General features: G+C 36.9%; 1 protein-coding gene across 3 annotated transcripts in view; it reads right to left on the bottom strand.

Annotated features, from left to right (window-relative positions):
* The window catches only part of ankrd27.L (ankyrin repeat domain 27 L homeolog), a 52,729-nt gene continuing 26,470 nt past the window's right edge, over positions 1-26,259 (bottom strand). For 2 of the 3 annotated variants that reach the window (XM_018258030.2, XM_018258032.2), the window contains 22 exons: positions 25,805-25,870; positions 23,411-23,487; positions 22,955-23,076; positions 21,639-21,717; positions 19,396-19,531; positions 18,472-18,561; positions 17,701-17,828; positions 16,927-17,009; positions 16,240-16,355; positions 15,754-15,846; positions 14,748-14,945; positions 13,190-13,249; positions 11,155-11,268; positions 8,601-8,645; positions 7,837-7,959; positions 7,534-7,731; positions 7,065-7,184; positions 6,677-6,838; positions 4,837-4,930; positions 4,682-4,745; positions 2,527-2,599; positions 1-1,214 (listed from right to left, as the gene is read on the bottom strand). In XM_018258030.2, coding sequence (XP_018113519.1) covers positions 729-1,214; positions 2,527-2,599; positions 4,682-4,745; positions 4,837-4,930; positions 6,677-6,838; positions 7,065-7,184; positions 7,534-7,731; positions 7,837-7,959; positions 8,601-8,645; positions 11,155-11,268; positions 13,190-13,249; positions 14,748-14,945; positions 15,754-15,846; positions 16,240-16,355; positions 16,927-17,009; positions 17,701-17,828; positions 18,472-18,561; positions 19,396-19,531; positions 21,639-21,717; positions 22,955-23,076; positions 23,411-23,487; positions 25,805-25,870 — 2,727 coding nt within the window. In that variant the 3' untranslated portion in view covers positions 1-728. The remainder of the gene's footprint in view (positions 1,215-2,526; positions 2,600-4,681; positions 4,746-4,836; positions 4,931-6,676; positions 6,839-7,064; positions 7,185-7,533; positions 7,732-7,836; positions 7,960-8,600; positions 8,646-11,154; positions 11,269-13,189; positions 13,250-14,747; positions 14,946-15,753; positions 15,847-16,239; positions 16,356-16,926; positions 17,010-17,700; positions 17,829-18,471; positions 18,562-19,395; positions 19,532-21,638; positions 21,718-22,954; positions 23,077-23,410; positions 23,488-25,804; positions 25,871-26,259) is intronic. The other variant, XM_018258033.2, reaches the window with a different exon arrangement.

Below are 26,259 nucleotides of genomic sequence, written 5' to 3'. Positions count from 1 at the left end.
TATTTCATAATGTAGTTTATTACATTTTAGTATTTGGCACAAGTGAAAGGCACATTAGAAAATCCACAGAAATGATAAATTGCTTAGAAAAATATAAGCTGTATACTCCTATGTTTCTGGATATGTGATCTGCGTTTTAATTCAAGAGCTCAGATATAAGCTGCACTAAGCTCCAATCTCTATCTTCCTTTAGTAATGAACACTGATCCATGTCAAGTAAATCAAAATATTCAAAAGCTGTACTTCATAAAGTGGACTCTTGTGCTTTTTATTTCTGACGTTGACAAAAGTGCCAGTCCACAAAAACATTGTTAAATCTAAATCATGCTTGTGGTTTCTTTCTGTAGTAACTGTGCAAAATCAGAGTTAAAAAAAAACAGTGATTGAGATCCAAAATCAGCTGATCTGAGAAATCCACATACAACATACAGTGACAAATTACATATAAGTGATCACAAACGCTACATCAGCAAATATTGTTTGGGACTATATGCCTTTACTAGTAAACATCTAACGTGGCAAAAAATAGCTCTTAATCAAGTCCTAGTTCTGCTGTCAGGGCTGCTGGGAGTTGTAGCCCAACAACAGTTGGAGGTTCATAGGTTAGGCACAGTTAGTTTGCTGCACTCCATTCCCTGAACTAAAAGAGGGAAAGAAATCACAGCAGCAAGGTCATTATTTTACCTTAGCCCTATGGTTTAAATTCTTTGCACTAAAGGCAGATGATGTTAGAGAGGGACTGTATCAAAATCATCCTCTTTGGAGCCCACGCTGCAGGACGGATTAGAAAAACCAGCCACGGACCTAGAAGATTCTAATGCTAAAGTACAAGCCACACAAGAACAGTCGTTTTTTCCAGAACAGTCAAAATCATCAGTTTTTAGAAGTCCTTTAATGTCGGTCCTTTCAGGAAAGGGTTCCTTTTGCCAGTTCATTTCGGACAACTCCTGGTTGCTCAGACAAACTTCATGTTCTGAATCCAGATCACAAGTTTCAGACAAGGGGGAACTTGTCCCATTTAAGGTATCTGTGGCCTCACTTGAGTCCTCGTGTGTGTCTACTAAACAAGGAACATTTAGGCTATGTCTTCTCACAAAAAGTTTTGTTTTTCCTGGAGACAGTCGCTCATCATCTTCCAGGGCTTCTTGGACTTCAACGCTGCTTCTGCTCATTTTATCATTGCTGGCTTGTTTCAAGTTGCCGCCCTCTATCTGCTTTACAGATACATACAAGGGAATAAGAACATTATAGCAAACATAATACCAGTCTGTACTGTTCCACATGTATAGCTGCATTTAAAGGGGAGTATGGTTTATTATGGCATCTATCAAGTGGAGTATCCCCATGCACCTTATGCTTGACTGATGATCGTATACACTGTGCTTAGGCTGCTTTTCAGAGCAGGGGTAGTGGGGAGCAGAAACTGCCCCCTTTTAAAATAAGACTTATGTCACATTTTTGCAAGAAAATGCAAATAAAAGTGTTTGGTGGCCAAAATCTTTGCTTTTACATATTGACACGCGAATCCCATTTATTCCTACTACTCTGCACACACAAAAGATTGGCATTTTTACCCCAGCAGAGAAAATGCACAATGGGGCTCATTTACAAACAGTGGGCAAATTTGCACCTGGGCAGTAACCCATAGCAACCAATCAGTGATTAGCTTTTTTTTCAGCCAGCTGCAGGTTGAGCACTGAAAGCAATGATCTGATTGGTTGCCATGGGTTAAGCTGGCCATACATAGGGAAATCTGCTCATTTAGCAATCTCGCCAAACGAGAGGATCTCTCCCACGATATGCCCACTTTGAGGTGAGCAATATCGGCTGATCCGATCGTTGGGCCCAAACAGATCACAATGAGAATAATACGGGCGTCAGATCAAGGACCATATCAACGAATCAATGCGGTCCTCGATCAGACAGGACTTTAAGCCAGATATAGATCTGGGAAGCCCGTCGGAGGGTCCCCATCACTGTCCAACTTAATCTGACGATAGCTTATATCTGTCCGTGTTTACAGCCCACGTGCACATTTACCCAGTGTTTATAAATGAGCCCCAGTGTGCCATAAGCCTAATAGAGCAGAATTCTCCTTTAACAGGAAGTTGAGTTCTAAAACTGACATGACCTATGTCAAAAGCTTGTACTTCTGCAGGAAGCTACTCACCACGCTCTAACTTGTTTTGACTATACCCCAGAGAGCTTGCCACAGACTAATAAATCAGTGCTGAAACACAACGTCCATAATCAGGACTCAATATTTAATAGGGATGCAAAGAATCCACGATTTGGTTCGCGATTCAACCGGGTTTAGTGCCTGGACAAATGTAATCCTAAAAATCATATGACTTTTTGTCACACAGACAATGAAGCTATAAAATGTTTTGCATATGCAAATTAGGGTTTGGATTCAGTTCTGTATTCATTTGAATCTTTTATAAAGGATTCTGCCAAATCCCAATATAGTAGATTCGACGCATCCCTGTACCCCTTTATAAACCAACCAACATGTTTTCCCGTTACCTTATTTAGTAGGTCATCATCAAAATTAGGCATACTTTTGTCCCTTCGTATTGTTTTTTTCAAGCCAGTTGACCTTAAAAAAAAGCTTTGTGTGAGAATCAGTGCTGGAAAAAGGAATTCTTATGTAAACTGGAAAACCAAACAGAAATCAAACAAAAGTTAAAAATTAACCATAGTTTTTTGTTTTTTTTGGGTGTCTGGTTTAACTCTATCAAATCTCCTCGACCAAAGGGATGAAATATGTCTCCTCTTATGGAAGAACTAGCTGTTGCATGAGATAAATTCACCACTTATACTCAGTATTGCCAGAGGATAGACTTTATAAGTGCATCAAACCAATGTTCCCTCTAAGGTGCGCACACACACACACACACAATTGTGGTGCATACAATGTTGTGTAAAAACACATTTTGCATTTATTCTGATCTGCGCACACAGTTTTTAAAAATGTCCACACAAGTTTAAAAATGTGCAGACAAAATAATTATCTATCATCTATATACAGTATCTTTATTTACCATAGTAATGGAGGGCACACCAAAAAAATCCATCAACTCCCTGGGTGCCAAGTGGTAGTTCAGCAAGCACATCCACAGCAATGACTCAGCACTCAACGTTTTCGGTCACATTCAGACCTTTATCAATATCTTAATAAAGGTTTGAATATGTGACCAAAACACTGATTTTGCACAATAAAAAGGATTGTGAGTGCTGAGTCACTGGAAACAAACGTCCTTTAGTACATCTTTAATATTGCATGTTACAATTGATTTTGTCTTTGTTTTAAAGGGGCTGTTCACCTTTGAGTTAACTTTAAAGGAATAGTCATGGGAAAACATGTTTTTTTCAAAACACAACAGTTAATAGTGCTGCTCCAGTAGAATTCTGCACTGAAATCTATTTTTCAAAAGAGTAAGCAGATTTTTTTATATTCAATTTTGAAATCTGACATGGGGCTAGACATATTGTCAATTTCCCAGTTGCCTCCAGTCAATCGACTTGTGCTCTGATAAACTTCAGTCACTCTTTACTGCAAGTTGGAGTGATATCCCCCTCCCAGCAGCCTAACAAAAGAACAATGCAAAGGAAACTAGATAGCAGCTCCCTAACACAAGATAACAGCTGCCTGGTAGATCTAAGAACAGCACTTAAAGGAACAGTAACATCAAAAACTGAAAGTGATTTAAAGTAAAAAAAATATAATGTAGTGTTGCCCTGCACTGGTAGAACTGTTGTGTTTGCTCAGAAATACTCCTATAGTTCATATAAACAAGCTGCTGTGTAGTAATGGGGGCAGCCATTCAAAGGAGAAAAAACTTGGGTTTACACAGCAGATAACAGATAAGCTCTGTAGAACATAATGGTGTTATCTGTTATCCACTATTTAACCTGTGCCATATAGCCTTTTTTCAATTCCCGCCATTGCTACACAGCAGCTTTTTTTATATGTAACGATAGTAGTGTTTCTGAAGCAAACACATCAGTTTTACTAGTGCACGGCAACCGTTCATGATATTTCCATTACATTAAAACAATTTTATTTTTTGGTGTTACTGTTCCTTTAATAGTAAAAGCCAAATCCCACTGAGACTGATTCAGTTACATTACGTAGGAGATAACCGCCTGCCAGAAAGTAGTTCCATCCTAAAGTGCAGGCAAAAGTCACATGACTGGGGCAGCTGAGAAACTGACAAAATGTCTAGCCTCATGTCAGATTTCAAAATTGAATATAAAAAAATCTGTTTGCTCCTTTGGGAAATGGATTTCAGTGCAGAATTCTGCTGGAGCAGCACTATTAACTGATGTGTTTTGGAAAAAACATGTTTTTCCCATGACAGTATCCCTTTAATTATGATTTAGAGAGTGAGATTCTGAGACCATTTTCATTTGGTTTTCAGATTTAATTATTTGTGTTTTTTTTGCATACGAAGTATCTTTATCAGATACACTGTCCATACAGCAACATGTTATTATGCAAGATCTATGGTTTCATGTTCATGTTCTATCTAGTTATACTGTTAATACAATTTCAAAGACCAGGAAAGAAGCAATGCAGGGGATATTCCCTCTGCTAAACTTAACACTGACTTGTTTTTTTTTTAACAGAGTTGGACAATTTTACTGGTTTATTTTTATATTAGTGACCTCAACTTACTTAGCCGCCTCATGCTGCCTTGCTGTAAGTCCTCCCTCTTCCCCTCTAGGACTTGAGTTGCTTGCTTATAAAAAAAAAAAAAGAGAACATAAAAGTTAAATGAATTGAGCCAACAACATTAAAGCAATACCTGTGTGTGTGTGTATATAACTTACATTTTTTCCTAACGCTGCAGGTGTTTTCATCTGTAGCAAATCCATTTCCAGCGGTTTCATCACTTGTCAGCAAAATCTGTTTAATCCTGGAATTCTTAAAGTAACAAGTACTTACTGAATGTGTTATTCTCAGATTCAATTTAAGTTTGCCTTCCCTTACAAAGAGTATTATGCTTGATTTTCTGTGTGTTTGGAATGGTGTTTTAAACAACAGCGAATGTGTGATTCTATATACACTACAGCAATACCAACCCAACATTTACAAAATGGGTATACAGAATTTCAATCTCACTAGCGGCTGTGAGCAGAAGATATGGATTTGGATCCTGTCCTGTGTCATGCTTCTAAGGGTAAGGCCACAGGAGGAGATTCGGGAGATTTTGTCACCTGGCGGCACTGAGGCAACTTTAGGCGACTATTGAAAACGCATCGATGTGTGTGCTTTAGCGCAGGCGACTTTTTATTGTAGCCTATGGGAAAACACGCTGAGGCAGTTCAGGGAGATAGTCGCTCAGAAGACGAGGCGATTAGTCGCCAGGCGACAAAATCTCCCCAAATCTCGTGTGGACTAACCCTAAAACAGCACAAGTACCACTGCCTTGGAAAAGATTCTCTCTTCTTAAAGGTTTAAAGGGATACTGTCAACGGAATACAAAGTGTTTACTTTTTACCTGAAAATAATGTGAAATAGTGTATACAGTAATGCAGTTCTGAAAACAAATGATTTATTGAGGACACCTTTCTCTCTCTCTTTTCAGTTTCTCTTGCCAGCAAACGCACAGTACTGCACAAATCAAAAGGAAACCCAAAATGGAGAATCTATTTATATATACATATATATCTTTTTTTTTTTTTTTTTTTTTTTTTTTTTTACTATTTGGCAGGGATTTTAAAGAAAGAGAAGTAGAGGTAGAGGTAGAATGTGATATTTTGAAACAATTTGCAATTGGTTTTCATTTTTTATTCTTTGGTAGTTTTTACGTTTTTATTCAGGACCTCTCCAGATTCCAGCTAATACACTAAACGTTAACTTAAAGGTGAACCACCCCATTAAATATACTCCCAGGATCAACTGTCCCACAGGACAATGCAGGATCAAATATCCTTTATCTGAATGGCTCATATACTGTCAGCTTTAATAATATATATATATGTACTACAAATAATTGAATCTAGCTAATGCCTCAGCTATTCGGTTCATATCCCATTGTCATATATGAAAGAGCCCTTTCTCCTACGTCTTCATGGATGATCATTTTTAGCAGTACAGACTGTTTCTTAGCTAATTTTGACCTGCGGATTGCTGAAACCTACTCCAGCCTTCATATAATCTGCTTTTTTTGGAAGGTAAAGGGAAATCTGGGGTGTCAGTGCCCTTTCACTTTATAATGTATTTAGCATGTGGGGATAGTTTTTAGAAGTCACTGTGCCATTATGTATACGTTTATATAAGTGGCCTTTACTGTACTGACTGACTTAAGAGTCTGAAAGTAGTGGCAGATGGGGCAGTTTTCAACACTATATTTTAGCTGGCAGAGAAATGTCTGAAACCACGCCACTACCAACTGATGTAAATTGAAACTGCTTAACACAACACAACACATAAGCTCTGTAGAAAACCATTATATACTATAAAATGTATCCACAATCTGCTATGTAACCTGAGCATTTTCTCCTTTGAATGGCTGCCTCCACGGATACACAGTAGCTTGTTTAAATGAACTATAGTAGTGTTTCTGAAGCAAACACACCAGTATTACCAGTGCAGGGCAGCAGAACACTAGATTTTAATTACTTTAAAACACTTTAGTTTTATGATGTTACAATCATTTTAACATACCTCTTTAGCGTAGTCCAGTGGTGTGTACTGGCGTTTGTTCCTTACATCCACTAGTGCACCATATAACAGCAGCTGCTGCACTAAACCATCATGATTCCTCCTCACGGCCTCATGAAGAGCAGTGTTCCCTTTAACATTGCGAATATTAACAGATGCGCCATGCTAGGATTCAGAAGAAAAAAACGCTTGACTGCAAGCTTCTACATTCTAAACATCTTCTACATGATCATGTGGCAATGCAATATATACAGAATTCTAAATACAAGTAAAAGTGTATGGCTTGCATATAACCCCTGCATACATTTACTGCAGAACTGCAGTGACCTCTTCAACTGAGTGGGAGATTTCTAAACGTATTGAAGGGGGGGGAAACGAAAAATTTTTTTACCTCTAATAACAATAATGCAATTTCCAGGTGGCCACCGATGCATGCGTATAATAAGGGTGTATTTCCATTCATATCTTTTTTATTCTTCCCTGTACTATACTCCATTAACGCCTTCACCACCTATGAGAGAATATAAAGAATGCTGGAATTAAAAAACACAAAAACAATAGCCTGTCTCCAGATGTAAATCTTTAGCAACCAATCACACTTTTTGCTTTTATCGTTTGATTGTATTTGGGTTAACTGCTAATTGGTTGCTGTGGCTTACAACCTTCTAGCGTTCTTTCTTCGTTCAGTCTTTGTAAAGATGTCAAAGTTTACAATGTACAGTATTTCCCATCAGCACCATAAATGTGTAAGTTTATGCAAAACCTCAGGACACAATAGAAATAAAAAAAAAGTATGCAGATTTATTGATAAACTGTGCTTACTAAATGTGGAAAGTTTAGTAGACAAGAATATGGCGTACCTCCAGGTGACCTTTATGGCAGGCTAAGTGCAAAGGTAAAGCACGATTACCATTCTTTACATCAACGCTGGCACCATGCTTTAAGAGGAGACACACTAATACAAAATGACCTTGCAGTGCAGAGATGTGTAGAGGGGTGAAGCCGTCACTGCTTGCTACATTAACATTCAGGCCACTTTGCGGAATCTTGCTCAGCCTCTGTAATCATAAAGAAAATAACGTAAAGTTCTGCTTCTAAACATTTACAGTTAACCCACTACTATAGCTAAAAGGTCTTAATAGTAAAAACTGGAAAAGTAAGACCTTCTGAGCAGGACCGCATTTGGTACACTGGCATAATGGATGGCAAAATTCTCTCTTCAGAACTGGGGAATCATCTGCTTCTTCTTCAAAGTCATCGTCCACCCACTCCAAGAGGTAACGGACCTTCAAAAGACAATGCATGAATACACAGTTCTGTCATTTAAAAAGCTTAAATATAAAAAAGCAGTCCTGCAGCAGGTAAGGCTAGGCCAGCCTTATCAAGAGCTCTGCAAAATCTTGGCTTACATAGTAAGCTTTATCTAAAGAAGAGATTTCATTAAAAAAAAAAAAAAAAAGAAGTGATTTCACAGTTTATCTGGAGTTGCCCAAAAGCATGAAAGTGAACCATGTAGACAAGTCTTTTTGGTCAAATTACAAGGTAATATGCAGTGTTGGACTGGGGCATTGGGCCCCCCCCCCTTTACTACGACACCAAGGACCCTCCCTGCAGCCAAACAGGGCCAACCCTCCTGACGTCCACCCCCACTTCCGCTGCATCACATTGACTTTGATTCCCATACCACCATCCTTCTCCTTAACTTAACTCGGGTGGCCCACCAGTTTTTTTTTCCCTGTGTCCTGTGGCCCAGTCCAACTCTGGTAATATGCATGTTGCCAATCTACCACTGCTCAGTACACAGTATAAAACACCATACCTACAGTACATGGTGGGAGCAGCTTCACACTATTGGATTTAAAGGACCATATCTTTACATGTATGGCCAGCTTGAGGGCCAAATAAACTAAAAAAAAATCCTACTTACCATTTCCAGATCACCATCAGAAACAGCTCTAAGAAGTTTTTCAACCTACAAACAGTAAATAAAGAACTATAATAGAACAATCTGATGCAGAAAATCACACCCACCTACAACCTTACTTCAGAAAATAGGAGCTTTGTAGCACTTCCATTATCTAAATGTTCCTTTCTGGTGTCTATTCGAAATCAGATAAATTATTGTATATTTTTCATTCCAAAACAGGTCTAAGTTCTTTTTAGTACCTCAGATAGGGCCAATTTTAATGTGGGAAATGGATTTCTCTACAAAAAGCTGCCATGTGCTAATCTCTCTTGCACATCCAGAGTAGACTCTTTACAGATAGCGAAAAGTAATTCACAACAACAGGCTAAGTCCACGAAAATGGCTAGAATCCTCTGATTGTTCTGCCTCTGGAAATATTCAGCATCTACTGAATAGAAACAGGTAGGGATATTTTGTAGAACTATATCTCCCAACTGTCCCATTTTTAGAGGGACAGTCCCTCTTTTGACAGCTCAACCTGCAGTCCCTCATTTGTACTGGACAGTTTTTCTCTGGACTGAACAGGCAGAAAAAGAAACAAAGTTTCTAACTTAATTGGCTTTTGGCAGAGAGCCCAGAACAGCCACAGCTGCAGATAAGATAATTTTGTGACAATTCAAATGTATCTAAATAAGCAAATTAGTAATCGTAGCAATTTCGAGAAAAGCAAATAAGTAATTGTAACAATATAAGATAACAGGTCCCCTGGGAGAATTTAAACTCACAGCTTAAAGGGCAATTTGACTTCATTAGCAAAACTGAAAAAAACACAGAAATATGTTCAAACTTTTATAACCTGCGAAATTTTGTAAAATGACACAAAAATGGGCGTAGTCAAAAATTTGACGCGCTACACGTGCCAACTTTTTGTCCCTCTTTTTGTTTACAAAATGTTGGGAGGTATGCTATTTGATCATATATATCTTATCTTATCTGTACCAATAAAGGTGCCCATATTTGGGTTGATAAAAGCTGCTGACTTGGTCCCTCCAGACTGAGCTTTTTGGAATGTGCATGGGGCCAATTTATGGGCCTGCCTGGATGATATCTGGCCAAAAATCATGCATATATCAATTTGAAAGGTTTAAAAATACCATTGGTCGAGAAGTGCATTGGCAGTCTATGATTCAATATTATCAGTTTGATTTGGTCCTGCATGTGGTGGACCCAGATCTGTTTGTTCAGCAAGCTGACAAAGAGTATATGGCCACCTTAAGGATTAGATACTTCCTGTGATCAATAATCAATATCAAGTCTGAGACAAACATTGACAGGCATACATTATACACAGTGGGGCAGCGAGGTAATAAGTAAGCAAAATACCTGATACAGAAGTTGTTAGAATCCATAATTTTGGAATTAGGAAAATTGTTAGATCCATCACAAAAGAACACTTTGCAAATGAACACGTGAAGACATTAAAGAAAATTGCATCATCTACAAACATAAAATTGTTGCATTTAGTTGTCCAGAGCTTCAAAAGGTTTGGATTTGGTTTGGCTGAACACCAAGGATTCAGGCAAATCTAAATCTAAAAAAAAAAAAGTGCTGGGATTTGGCCAGATATTGGATCTGGTGCAAACAGACTGAACACACTTTACTCTTTTGCTAACAAAACACTGGGCAGAACAATAGCAAAATAGAGCAGCAGTGAACAAAACTGAACCAGGCATCAATATAGCAGTAAAAGGGGATTCCTGCACAAATCAGGTTTCAGATTAGAAAGCGTGGTTACTAATGCCCCTCTTAAAGGGCATGTAAAGGCAAAAAAAAAAATAGAATCCAAGTTTTACTTTTTTTAATGAAAAAAAAAATCTATCTCCAATATACTTTCATTAAAAAATGTGTACTGTTTTTATAAGAAAGCTAAATGTATGCAGTGAAATGAACAGCAGGGGGAGCCCCCGCCTTACTTCCCAGCCATGCAGAACTCAAGCAGCTTTGTTCGTTTCCCTGTAGAGCAGTCAGCAACTGTGTAGAGATTTGTATTGGATTTTATTTGTGCCTTTACATCCCTTTACTGTTTCCAACTCAAGAGATTTAAACAGAGAAACTGGGATTCTATTTAGAGGATTATTTTGCTGCAGCCACTGGTTCTGCAAAGTTGGAGAAACTTGTATTAAACAATACAAAAACTATAAAATCCACATTAGATTACATGACAACACAGGGCCCAGTATAGTCTGCCTATTCTTATTATTATTGCTGTATCGGGTTATTATTGCTGTATCGGCTTCTGGCAGATATTATTTGACTTGTGCTGTTTTGATAATTGAGGACTATCCCTAAGCAGCCCAGACCACACTGAGCATGTGCATAGTCTTGGTCTTGCAAAGATGTTTAACAAAGTTCAAGATGTTGACCCCCTGTGGCCAACTTTGAAAGCGTACATCATTTGTTTGATTAGGTTTCTGGAGCAGTAAGTTCATGTTTATGTTTAGTATACAAAATACAGCATTTCTAGCCTTATTCTATTTTAGACTTTACTTCCCCTTCAAAGAAATTAAAAGTATACCTCTTTGTATTTGCTTTTCACATCTTCCTGTCTGGTGTCAGGTGATGCAGAAGACAAACTGGACTGTGAGGATTCACTGATTGCTTCTTCAGACTGAAGGGATCTGCTTAATGACTGTATTGTGACCAACAATGGCAGGGAGACAGGAAGGGAAAGGGTACATTAATCAATTCTGATTCATTCCCAATATATATGTACAACAGCATGCTACTGTGTGACAATGCACTGGTGCCACACACATGGGACTGATTACAATATTCAGTTACTACTAGGCAAAAGGCAGTGCAAAGAGTGACAGAGAGACTGTCAGGGAAATTTCATAAATGGAACAAATATAAAACAGAATGAAGAAAAACAATATGAATCAGTCCCTAAATGCTATGAATAGGTTTGTGCCACTGCATTATACACCTCTAAAAATAGAAGGAACGTGATTTTAAGGGCAAAGGCACACAGTGGACTTTACCCCAGTAAATCGCATAGTAGGAAAATGCCAAAATATTTCAAAAGAAACCTTGTCTGCCTGTTGGCAGATTTCAGGAGATATATGATTTATATGCCCGTAATATTATCTATTGAATATTGTAATGGCTGATTCTGTATAGGCAAATCTCACCCGCAGCACGAAGCCCCCTTTTGTCAGTACTGTCTCAAGACATTCATGGTGAAGTTTTACCATACCCTTGTGTTCAGAACTACAATGTAACATTCTGAGAACAGTTTATTACAAGCTTGTCTTTGTGTGCTGTAACAATGAAAAGTCTATAAACACCCTGTGATTCCTTTGGTTGGTATTCTGACTCTTGGTGAGACAGAAATTCACACACATCAATAGTCAATATTGTTTTAAAAATTCATATATCCCACAAGGTCAGTGGGCCACAAGTGAGGTTAATCTCACAGGTACTTGCACTATAAAGGGATGCATCCACAGTTGTGTGAAGCATATAGGATCACGGTTTCCATTCCTCCAACACCAAAAAACACTGTAGATGCCCCTCAGGTGTATCTTACTAATTGGGTATGGGTAAACAAATGCCAGCAGTGGATAATTGTGTCTTAAAGGAATTGTTCAGTGTAAAAATAAAACATGGGTAAACAGATGCTGTGCAAAATAAAAAATATTTCTAATATAGTTAGTTAGCCAAAAATATAACCTATAAAGGCTGGAGTGAATGGATGTCTAACATAATAGCCAGAACACTACTTCCTGCTTTTCAGCTCTTTTGGTTTTCACTGATTGGTTACCAGGCAGTAACCAATCAGAGACTTGAGGGGGCACATGAGTTATAACTGTTGCTTTTGAATCTGAGCTGCATGCTGAGGATCTATTGCAAACTCACTGAACAGTTATGTCCCATGTGGCCCCCCACATGGGGACTAACACAGAGTTAAAGAGCTGAAAAGCAGGAGGTAGTGTTCTGGCTCCAGTCTTTATACATTACATTTTGCCTAACTAACTATATTAGAAAATAGATAGAATTTTCTATTTACCCAGTTTTTATTTTTACACTGAACTGTTCCTTTAACAAGATGCAGAATCATCTTACCTTGATAACCAAAACAAAAGCAACCAGAGTACAAACTGCCTCCTTTCATATCCCATAAATTGGTTTGTGACAGTGTATTAGTAGATTATGGTTTTCTCTTCATCTACATTTATCATACAAAGGTCATCTTTTCACAAACAAAAGCTAATCTGGAACTGCTTGCACAAGGGCTATTTTCCAATTCTATATTTGTACAATATGGGCAAGCATGCCGATGATCTAATGCCAGTTGGCAACTTGAATGTGTAGATGGAAGCAGTCACAAGTTAGGTCCAAATACACTTGGTGAACAGAGTCAAGGTCATGGATCATTAGATCAACATATTCTCTCAGTGGGGTGGGGAGGGGTGTAGTTTTGTAATTATTTTAACCCCGTGTGTTCAGCTCTCCTAAACACAAACATAACACTTCCAACATCATTAAAGTGCATGATAACAATGTTACATTTTTTCTTGTTAAATGCGTGAGAGACATTTTAAGCCTACCTCAGAGATACTCTGTCTCCGGTCGGTTGTTACATAGACTGTTTCCATGAGCGTGAGAATCTAGAAAAAAAAAAACAAGCTGTAGAACCATATATTCTGTATAAGCATATTTTAAGAAAACAACCAATAGGAGAATCTTTGAAAAGAGTATGCACATCCTTACAAGGCTTTCTTACCTGAACAGTTCAAGGAATGGATTAGGTAATCAAAACAGGACAGGATTGTAAATAGAAGCCACAGGGCAAATGTCCCCATGGGCAGCAACCCCTAGCAACCAATCAGTGACCTGGGGTATTTCTGTAATTTGGACCTCTATACTTTAAGTCTACTTAAAGGAGAAGGAAAGTCGTTTCACACTGCACCGGCCCGGGGGTAATTCCAGTTATTCCTTCTGCTTTAAAACATTTAAACATGAAACAATCCCAATAGGATTGTATTGCCACCAATATACAGTAGATTAATACAGCTTAGTCACTATCAACTACAAGATACGGTTTTATTATTACAGAGAAAAAGGAAATATTTAAAAAAAATATTAAATGATTCGCTAAACATTGACTCTGTGATGAGATGAGATGAGATGGCCTTCCTGTAGTTTGGACAAAATATTTGCACACCAAGCCTATTATAAACAAGGGGACAGAGCATGTGTCAGAGTGCGTGTCTCTGCTTAAAGGGGAACTATCGCGAAAATGGAAATTTAATATAAGCATCATATTCATCATACTGAAATAACTTGTAAATACAATCAATTAAATATTATATTGTTTCTGAAATAATCAAGTTTATGTTTACTATCCCTCTCTGATTCTCTTTATTCTGTCTTCATGCAGCAGTTGGGTGTCAAATAATAATTGACAGTTAGATCCAATATATCTTATATGGGGCTTCCTTTTATAGCATATGTATTAGAGCTCATTCAAATAACTGATTCCAGTACAAACAAAATAACTGCATTTTGCACAAATTCTGCATGTAAAGAGATTTATATTAAATTACATTTTAATTTTCACGATAGTTCCCCTTTAAGCAGCAATGTTTGAAGAAGAGTCCAAATATATTGAGGAGGAGGGGAGGGGGTGAGGTTGGAATTACACCAGGAAGGATTTAAAAAGGATTTAAACGTGACGGTTGAGTCTGCATTTTTTCAGATTTCTGTTTCTGAATACAGAGATTGTATTTACACCAGAATGCTAACACTTTTGTGAATTCCCCTCTAAATATGGAAACTGTCTGTAAAAACAAAATTCACAAACGTGGAGATAGAGGTTTGTGATTATGGTGGGAAATCCGACAAATCTATCTCCACTTTTATCTCCAAATATTCCTCAGCAACAACTGAGGAATATTTATGGACAATGGTTATTTTTTTGGGATACTCCTGCAACTAGGGCATGACAACAATATTTTAGTGCATCTAAAAACTGGTAATAAGCAGGGAGGGGGCAAAGAAAATAGATCAATACTGGGTTCTTTCACTTAAAAGTCTCACAAATCCTGTATTAAGATGACATTAGCGGTGACCAAAACCAGTTAAATTAGGAACCCCAATGCTTACCTTTTCATTTAAAGCACACTGCATAGGCGTATCCTTCCTCTTGTTCTGTATGTCAGTATTAGCTCCATTCTCTAGCAGGACCTCAATAATTCCTTGGTAGCCCCATCGAGCAGCTATGTGGAGGGCTGTATCTCCCTTCTCATTAACCATATCAATTTTACATGAGTTTAAATTGTAATAGACTAAAGCTTTCACACACTGGAAGAATAAAGGTAAAAATTAAGGTGTGTGCACCTGTTTCAAATTTAAAAAATCTCATTTTCCCTACCTACACGGTAAATTCTAGTGATTCGATTTACAATTATTCAGTTGTAAAATTCACAATAGTTAAATGAACAGAAATATGCACCTGCATGTTTGAGAAATGCTTCAATAAGCAGGCTTTGAGTGGTAAAGCCAAGCAGCGATTCTGCCATTTGTATCATATTGTATTTTAACACTGGGTGGCACTGTTTACAAGGCGTGTACATAACACTTTTCATTTTATGTCTTTAAAACAGAAATTCTAACTGTGCAAAATAGTCTATGGTTTTGCAATTTAATGAACATTTACAGAAAAATAAAAATTACATTAATGTATTATCCTTTCCCCATTACAGTCAATTTAAATTAAACATAATGAATGTCCACCAAAATAAGGAAATAAATTGTGATTCTAAACAACTGGTTGCATGGCTAAAGAATCATAGCAACAGTCAGCTCTCCTCTAGCTATGTTTCTATTCCCATAATGCATTTCATACTTCTGCGATTCTCTTTCACAGGGCTGCCAATCATTGAACATGCACAGCATTGTGAGAATTGGAGTCTTGTCTGGAGGAGAGCTGACAATCAATAGAGCGTTTCAATGAGTAGTCAGGACAAACTCTGGAGGAAATCACAAGAGAAATATACTGATTTCAGTTATATATCTACAAATAACTTTAATATCACTAAACATTGTACATTGGAAAATTTGCATAGAATTATAATTTCAATTTTTAGGCATTAAAAAAAATATTACTTACATCTTCATGCCCATATGTACAAGCTAAATGTAGTGGTGTGTTGCCATTATTGTCTTGTATATCACTGCTTGCCTTATAATGCAACAGCAGAAGCTTAAAGAGAAGAAAATAACAATGAATGGATGTGAGATCCATAGAAGCAATTTGACTCCAACCAGCAAAACATTATAAATATGTCTACCTATTACACAGTATATGTAACACAGTAACATAGTAAATGAGGTTGGAACATGAACTGTCCGTATGCTGCCAGAGCATGTGAATTTATTTTAGGTTAGCAGACTTTTTTCCTTGAACTGCTTTAAAAAAATATATACTATTTTGTCTGTATTCAGGGCTTTTGCTTTCAATTCCTTTCCACTTCTCCCAAAAGGCAAGCCCAAGTAATAAAAGAAAACAAAAACCATAATGAAAAATATCACTTCTGACTATATATAATGACATTTTTTAGACAAACTCTTAAAGGCTAAACCTTAAGCATCTTACTGCAATCTTCTGGTGGCCTTTCTGGCAGGAGAGATGAAGTGGTGTTGAACCAAGATAGTCTGTGGCATTAACTACAGCTCCTTTAGAGATCAGCAAGTCGATACACTGAGCCTGACCTAGAATAAAAAATGGTGAAGTCAGTCACTCAAATCCTATAAACTGCAAATGCAAAGAATAAATCAATAACATTATTATTAAAAGTGTTATTAAATATATTATCAACATATTATAAAGATTAATAAACAATCTTCATCTGTGGAACAGGAGAAGGCAATGCTGTGTTTCAAGATGAAACCAGGCAAGTGATCAGTATGGGTTCTCATAGTATGGGTATAGTAAAAACAAATGCAACAGGGGAATAGTGTGTGTGTGTGCACATGTATATAGGTGACTGAATCTTCATTTATGAAATGAGGAAATACAAGGTGTACAAAATGCAATGTTTTATTCTGTGACTGGGCAGAGGGAAGCATTGATACAGCAATTAACTGACACTGGTCTGTCAAAAAGTGAATTCACTTTTATTAGGGTCGCTTTGTGTATCCATCCATTCTGCACAATAACCTACTTGCGTAAAAGTAACATTTACATTTCCAGATATCTGTCCAATGACATTTCTACAGCATTCCAACAAGCACACATCTAGAAACAGCACTGGCGTTAAGGAATAGGTGTATACCTACTTACCGCAAAGTGCTGCAATATGAAGGGGAGTATAACCTCGGTCATCTCTTGAGAATGGGGTAACTACTGAAGTATCATTTAGTTTCCTAAAAAAAAAAAAAAACTAAATTTATTTTTCCACTGTTTTTGAAATGACCGAATTCCTACTATTTAACAAATAACCTTTAGTTAATCTGTGCTACAACGCGCAGGTATTAATGAATTCACATTCACCAATATAAATATAACAAAAATGTACACTGCTCTTCATTTGTCCCTTAAATTCCATTTTTTTTTTAAAAAGAGTCCCCACCAATGGGTTTATAGGAATAGGCATGTGGTAAGTACTAATAGAGTTATACAGCCCTCCAGCATCTCCTCTATTCACCCGAAGATCTCATGGTAGTCAGAAACAATCAAACCATGTGAGGGTAACTTTTCTTATTCATTATAGAGTCCCATACTTAGAGGCAACAGGGGCTTTCAGAAACTTTCCTTTATGTTAGGCTACAGATGTATTACATCATTAGAATATTAAAGGTTCAGATAAAAGCTACACAGCTAACTGTCCTCTGAAAATTAAGAATATTATATTCTTAAAAACATACTCTAAAATGCCTGCATAAGGAAGAAAATCAAGAATTTTTTTTTATATTTACTGTTATAAATAATGTTATTAAGTAATATTACATTTAATAAGTATTATAGTGAAAAACTGCTTTGCTACCCATTAGCACATGCAGACACTATGGCATTCAAAGTGTCCATCAACAGCACCATTAATAGAACCGTTTTTACCCAGAAACCAGCTTTTCACAGTTGTCACATGAGCAGAGCGGGTGGCACATTTTTTGCACAATTTCTTCATCACTGTCACCTTGGCTCAGTAATTTCTCAACGTCTTTTTGATTTCCCGCAGCAATGTGCTTTAAGAGACAACAATAGAACATGGAAGACAGAATAATGGGTATGATATCAGAACAATGTGTTCTAATCAAGATAAAAGCAATATTACATCTTAATAAGCAAACATGCACATATTTATTTAAACAGAAACATGTGTGGAAGCAGGGGGAGTTAGCATCAACTTAAGCAAATGTCAGATTCTTCTTCATTAATTGTTCTAACAGCACAATAAAGGTACAAGCTGACTGCTAACTGGTTTATTTAGCAAACAAAACAAACATTCCACTTCGATATTTGTTAAGCCCATTTATTTTAAAACTATTACCAGGGGCAATCCTGACCCCCTTGTTGCAACCTCCTCCTCCCACCCCTCATTTTTTTTTTGGTGACAGAGGGGATCTGGGGATCCAAGATGATGGAGAAGCACAATTGCTCTATCTGTGCTAGAAGAGCCATCGTTTAAAATTGGAAACTAGGCTCTTAAAGCTAGCAGGAGCAGCATTTTTGCCATCCCTGGTAAATGGTGGGGTGCTGGCACATCAGGCCAGTTTCTAAACTCACCTCATTGGCGCAGCTCCCCTGACTATTACTGTACTGCCATATATCAACTATTAGAGGCTGACATCCAAATCATGCCAGGGCTAATACTTGTTAAACTTTTACCTTGAATAAGCAATCAATAGGAGTAGAAGAGGCTCTGCACATTAAGTTCATTCTTTGCCATAAAAATGGCTTATCTTTTTCTTCAGTTTCCTGCAGAGTAATTGTAGAAACACCACTGATTAAAGAAGAAATGCATTACTGAAATAGGCTTCATATGCTGGTCATTTTGTGTCAAAGTGAATCTAAAATTCTAAACAAGATAGTTTGTTTTCAAAATAACTTAGAACAACGGCTAACAAGGTTCATTTTATGGTATGGATCTTTCAGAATGATCAAAGCAGGGAAAACCCTTCCTGTGTAAATAAGAAACTGGCAATGTAACCCAATGATCCTTTTGCCCAGTTAATGGCACAAGATGATGGCCCTCCAGCTGTCTCTGAATAACTGCCTACAGGCAAATCACATTTGCTAAGGAAGGTCTTTCACTACCAACTGTTCTTGTTTATACAAGTACATATTTACTAGGCTTGCTTCAGGCCTTTGCACACTGCAATCCTGGTTCCATTTCGTTAGGGAATGAAGGACTAATTACACTCACAGATAACACTACTCACAAGAAAGTAGTGTAGTGCTAAAACTCCTAACCATATAAGTGAGACTTGATCAATAGTCTGAAACAGAATCAGAATTGTGTGGAAGATTCCAAGCTTGTCATTAATGCCTAGGCAAGACCAACAGTAAACCTTCTTAACTTTTTAACCTAATTTCACTGAGCTTAGTGTTTGGGATAACAACTTAAACACTCTGATTGTTATGAGTATCTATATTTTCCATTTAAGTAAACATTCTAAATTCTATAAATTCCATTTTATAAATTTAGCTCCTCTTCTAGCTAAAAACAGGCCCACCATCAAGAACTTTGGACATACGAATTAAAAAAAAGTTGTAGTTGGATGTCTCATGGTTTTAGGATATCATGCTTACTGCTGCTGCTGTTTCTGTTAAATTTCCTTGACGGATAAATTCAATTGCTGCTTCCACAGAGGTCAGGCAGTATCCCAGCTCATCCTTTGTTGAGTTGCAAAAACGAAAATTCTTTATGTAACTTAAATTTGCCATCCTATATAGAAAGGTACAGATTAAGTTATTCTTATATGCAAGTAAAATGGAAGCAAAATGCTAGTAAAACAAGTTCTCTCTGCCAAACATAATACTGCTTTGATACCTTCAATTATGACATGCAATAGACACACAATGTGGTAAACAACAGATCAATATTGGGAAAAAATCATATATCCATAACCTCAGCTACTTAAACCCCATATCACTATTCTATAACGGATATCGACTGGAGGCTCCCCCCCCCCCAACAAGCCCTAGAATAGTTGTCAGGCTGATATAGCCTTAACGATGAAGATTGGCATTATATACTAGATATAAATACATAGCAGAGATAAGCTTACGCAACTAAAATTCTTACACAAATCTTACCTCACTCTTCATCACCTCCACACAATGAATCGGACCCTAAACCAAAACTGCCCTGGATGCCAGGCCCAGCCAGCATACTTTTTCCACATGGTCTGGACCTGCCTATTGGCCAAAAGAGTCTAGTCGTATGTCATGCAAATAATACAAGATAAGACAGAAATGTCAACATCTCTGCACCCAGCTACCTTGTTGCTTAATCTGGTGGAGGAAATATCCCCCAGGGAAGCTGAACAAAACCTATTGTGCATTCTATATGTATGCCAAAATAACCATTGCCTTAAAATGGAATACAGCAGAGGGCCCAACACCTGAGATATGGGAAGGCCTCGTTTCTCAGGCTTTTCCACTGTATAAACTGAGATATATGAGAAGGGGCTGTACACAAAAATCTGGGGATTGATTGTGGGTAGATTTTGAAGAGTTTCATCGGGCAAGACTAGGAGCATCTAGACCCCCCCAGCTAGCGAGGAACATTCTCCCCATAGCGACACATGCTCAGATTCGGGGAGATTTAGTCGCCCGGCGATAAATTGCCTCTTCTTCGGAGCAACTAATCTCCCCGGACTGCCTCCCGCTGGCTAGAATCGAAATCGCCCGCGGGCTAGCACTCCGAACGCTTCGTTTTCAAAAGTTGCCTGAAGTTTCCTCGTGAGGCAACTTCGAGCAACTGCGGAAAACGAAGCGCACCGATTGCCATCCTGCCGGCCATTTGCATTCTAGCCGGCAGGAGGCAGTTCAGGGAGATTAGTTGCACCAGAAGAAGGGGAGATTTGTCGCTGGGCGACTAATCTGCCCAAATCTGAGCGTATGTCTCTGCCCCAAGTCTACTAAAAAATAATTTAAAGATTAATTTAACCCAACAGGATTGTGCGTCCAATAAGGATTAATTATATTTTAGTTGGGATTAAGTACAAGGTATTGTTTTATTATTACAAAGAAAAAGGAAATATTTTTTTTTAAACTGAATTATTGGATTATAATTGAGTCTAAGGGAGATGGCCTTCCCGTAAAATGGAGCTTGTTGGATACCGGTTTCTGGATAAGGAATCCCCATACCTCTGGCTTTATGTTTATTTTTTGTTTAATGTTGGTTTTGTACAATTGCAAAATTCTGATAAAAATATTAAAACACCCAAATCAAGCAGCATAAAAAATTATGTGAGGTGACAAACAAGTTGGTAAAATATCTACTAGTAGCTGCTAAAGATATGCCAGAACTCTGGAAATGCCTCTATTTTGCATAATCACAAACAAGGCATGTACGTACATTTAAAGAATGTTTATTAAATAATCCTTCACAAATTACAATTTTCGATTTTGAAGTTTTAATGTGGATAAATAAATGGAAAGTAAGTGTAGTTGATTCAAGTCACTTTTTAAGGTCCAACATTTGTCAAGGAACGCTCCTAGCTAATAATAAGGTAACTTGCTTGTATATAAGAAAATATTGCTTTAATTTGTCATTCAGAAATATTTACCAGAAAAGCTAGGGAAACAAATAAATGGTCACATCCAAAACTCCCCCTGATTACACTAATTGGGCTTTCATAAATTAAAAGGAAAACAAGTATGCATTTCTTCTCATATTTAACCCTTACTAGATTAAGGGCTGTTCACCCAAGTCTTTGCTATTGGCCCGGTGATGGGGCCAAAGAATTTGGGAATTGATTTAAACAGTATATCACATTATTAAATGTTTTACAGAATTTTAAAAACCGGAAAAAATAATTACTTACCAGTTGGGTATCTCTGTTTTTACCAGCAAATAAAGCAACACAGACAGAAGGTCATCTGCACACATTGTCTCCATGTTCACTAAAGGATTCATAAAAAATAAATACTTTATAGAAAAATATGTAAGCAATGATTGTAAGTCAATTTGTTTCTTCTATCATGTATTCCTCTTGCAAGGACTATATTTCCTTTTATTGAGATTTTAGATATGTTTACACGGAGAAGGAGTAAGAAGTCATTGGTCTAAAATATGATAAAAAGTGCCCTTTAGGTAGAAAGGCACCACAACACCCACTTACAGCAACACAGGTATAAGTGCCCTAACAGTTAAATCTTTTAAGGGCCACCTACCCCACAAACCTTTGTAAGGTGACTTGTTTTGCATCTACTGTACTGTATGTACATACAATAATTGCAAAGACCTGTGAGTGCAGTTTCATATGATAAAAAAAAACTATATAACATCGAAACTGCACTCACAGGTTTTTTATTCTGGCACCCAGGCAATTACCTAATACAAATGAAGTGCAATTATATGCTGATAGAGATTATATATATACTGCACTCTGATCCGGATCTGTTAGTTTTATGGTGGGTGCTGGATCAAAATTTGTTATCATAGAATTCCACAAAGAACCGCAGTCCAACTTGTTCTGGTGAATAAAGTCACATTTTATTGTATAATTGTACACGCAAATTGAATACAATAAAATGTGACTTTATTCACCAGAACAAGTTGGAGTGCGGTTCTTTGTGGAGATATATATATATATATATATATATATATATATATAGATATATATATATATATATATATATATATATATATATATATATATATATATATATATATATATATATATATATATAATACACAAGAGCCATGAAGATACTGTAAATTATATCCTTATAAACGGTGCTTAGTGATGTCATTGGTCATAATCGGAACTTAGCAAGGTCATTTCTGTCATATGACTCACTTGTGAAACTTGTGTAATATAATAAAGTACCCCCTGTTGCAAAATATGAGGATATTAGAAGTCATCTCGGAGTTCCATGACCTTCAGCCTCATGTTTTTATACGAGAGGATGTGAGTGAACCAGACCTGGCAGGTATAGCACTTCACATTAAAAACTGCATCATGAAACAGGAGTAGTAACTAGTAAATAGTGGGTGTAGGATGGGGAGGTATGTGCAAGAGTAAAAATATATAAAAGTAAAAATGTTTATTGAAAAAACCCAATTTGTAAATTCAAAATGTATGTTTTTTTATGCTTCACTGAATGATAAACAAATGATATGTCCTTGGTTACATACCTCTCTGACTAGAAGAATGCATAATAGTCTGTACCACATTCCGCAAGCATAACAGCTTCTGCTGGGGGGACGTGCATCTATTCAAATGGCATAATACACGCTTTGCGCTGGGTATGTTAATGCTGCAAAAAACAGTGGAGTTTAGGGTAACACCAAAGTGAAACAATCAATACATCTAAAAAAAAATCCTACCTTTACAAAAAAGTTGGCTGTACAAGATAAAACTTATACCATGAAATAATAATTAATTGTTCCTACACTAAATACATGCCCTTTTTCTTTTTCCTGGTCTCTTCTCTTAACAATAAAATGCAATAAATTACATAGAGCAGTTCATGTACCAGAGGCTTACAGACTATTTCTCTAATGTATTGGCATGTTTGTGCCAATACAAAAAAAACGATGAGATCTGGATTAAGAATTAAGAGTTATGTTAATAGAGTACTTCTCAATTACCTGAACTCTGTCTTTACACCAATATCCTTTTGCTGGATATCCTGAAGACTTCTTGTAATCTTGTTAAATGCTGCATCCTGACAATGATACAAACACAAATTGGATAATCCAAAAGATAAAACTGGCAGTCTGTACCTTAGGATGGAACACGTAAGACTTTTGACTGCAAACTTCATAGTGTGGGTGTAATTACAGTTATGTGATGTTTTTCTGTTTTTAAAGACCGCCAATTGTACTTCTTGCTCATAAAAAAAATAACTACTGCATACATAGCATCTGTTACCATGACACTAATATAAAGGTAAACTTATTTTCTAGAATGTAACAGAACGTAAAAAGGAACTATTGTGACAATGAAAATGTAGTAATTTTTAATAATAAATTGAAACAGCAAATTTTGTAAATGCAGAAATAAGTCAGATTATTGGGGGGGGGGGGGACTTCTGCCTAGAAAAATGTATTAAGATAAAGCTTTAAAAAAAAAAAAAAAAAACGACTGATACAAATCCTGCATGTAGACAGACGGTAAGTATGTTGTTTTAAGAGTGAGAGTGCTACTCGGAGTGCTCAGTAAACCAGATCACTGACTTTGAAAATGTTACAATTTGATATACAAGTTACATTAGTTTAATACATTGCTCAGCAGTACACTCAGCCTCCAAGTATTTTTTTTTACAGATTATGTTGAGAAATGTATCAAATAAATTATCAACCTTTACCATTGCAACAATAAGCCCCTGAGTTGCAACCTGCAGGGTTATAACCCAAACTATCCAATAACAGAAAACAACCAGAGTGACAGAGTTGCACACATGCTGTCTGAGTGTACACCCTTTCACTCCTAGACAGCCAACTCCGTATATATGAACATTTAAAGGAAAACTATACCCCCCAAACAATGTAGGTCTCTATTAAAAGATACTGAGTAAAACAGCTCATATGTAAAACCCTGCTTCATGTAAATGAATCATTTTCATAATAATATACTTTTTTAGTAGTATGTGCCATTGGGTAATCATAAATAGAAAATTGCCATTTTAAAAAATAAGGGCCGCCCCCTGGGATCGTACGATTCACTGTGCACACATACAAACCACATGTAAGGTCACATGAGCCAATTAACAGACAGAGTTGTGTCTTTTGCTTCCTCACTTCTTCCTGTTACAGTTAGTGTTGTAGTATTTCTGGTCAGGTGATCTCTGAGGCAGCACAGATAGAGTCACGAAATGGTGGCTCAAGGCAAGAGATGTAAAAGGGCAATATTTATGTAAATATATATTCCAGTTTGGTAAGATTCTCTAATATGTCATTCAATTTGATATAAACTATCTGTTGCTTAAGTATTCATTTTGGGGGTATAGTTTTCCTTTAACTGATTTGGCATAGTCAGTTAAAATGTAACTTTTATTATAGATAAAAACTCCTGTGCATCGTTTACCAAAAAACAAACAAGTCACTACACACACTCACTGAGTTACCTTCTGTTACGCATTGCTTGACTATGTTCGTAAAATATACCATTAAAAACCTGCATACGGTGGACAAATGGTGGAGCCAGTTAACCTGCTCACAATGCAAAATTTTGATTATAAGTCAAGCACCAGTATCAGAAGCCCTCCTCCCTTCCGTCAATTCCCATAGGCTTAACCTGCCTTGCTACGTTAGAAACGGTACGGAGCTTGTCTCCACCGTCCACCTATGCCGCCCTACGCATTTTGCCGCGTTACCGGCTTCTTCCATAATAAAATTATAAATGTTTTCTATAGATGAACTTCCAGCTGGTTAATATTTAATACAGCTTATAGCCCAAAATTATGATCTTCTATCTGTTACTACCCTTGTGGTCAGTTGACACAGATAACTTCCTATTACAATTAAAATACCATGAGCTGCACATTGAATCAACACCCAGTCTTAAAATAAAAACTATACCCCCAAACAATGTAGGTCTATGTAAAAATATATTGCATAAAACAGCTCATATGTAAAACCCTGCTTCATGTAAATAAACCATTTTCATAACAATATACTTTTCTAGTAGTATGTGCCATTGGGTAATCATAAATAGAAAATTGCCATTTTAAAAAATAAGGGCCTTGGGATCGCATGATTCACAGTGCACACAAACAAACCATACTTCTTAGGTCACATGAGCCAATTAACAGTATTTCTGGTCAGGTGATCTCTGAGTCAGCACACAGACCATCACAAAATGGTGGCTCAAGGCAAGAGATGTAAAATGGCAAGAATTACTTAAATATACAGTATATACCAGTTTGCTAAGATTCTTTAATATGTCACTTAATATGACTGTTGCTTAAGTATTCATTTTGGGGGGTATAGATTTCCTTTGAAGCACAATAGGGGTTAGTACAGATTTTCCTGGCTCCTTACCTCACTTGCTTCAATTGTTCCAACTTGTTTAAAGATTAGGTCATAAATACCATGATGTACGTACATCTACAGAGACAAAATAGAAAATCATTCACAACAGAAATAACAGAACCCACAGCCCAAAGTGAAAAAGTAAAATGTTTGGGGCAACTAAACCAGTGTATTTACAACAAAAAGATTAGCAATGTTGTTTAGAGTAGGTCATTGTGATCATTTTTAATATACGGTAGTAAAATCTCATCTTAAAGGAATTGTTCAGTGTAAAAATAAAAACTGGGTAAATAGATAGGCTGTGCAAAATAAAAAGTGTTTCTAATATAGTTAGTTAGCCAAATATGTAATGTATAAAGGCTGGAGTGATTTGATGTGTAATATGTCACTACTTCCTGCTTTTCAGCTCTCTTGGTTTACACTGACTGGTTACCCTGGCTACCAGGCAGTAACCAATCAGAGAC

The sequence above is a fragment of the Xenopus laevis genome, chromosome 4L (genome assembly GCF_017654675.1).
Source record: "Xenopus laevis strain J_2021 chromosome 4L, Xenopus_laevis_v10.1, whole genome shotgun sequence".
Lineage (NCBI taxonomy): Eukaryota > Metazoa > Chordata > Amphibia > Anura > Pipidae > Xenopus > Xenopus laevis.
The sequence above is the reverse complement of the archived record's forward strand: the minus strand, read 5'-3'. Positions and strand labels throughout refer to the sequence as shown.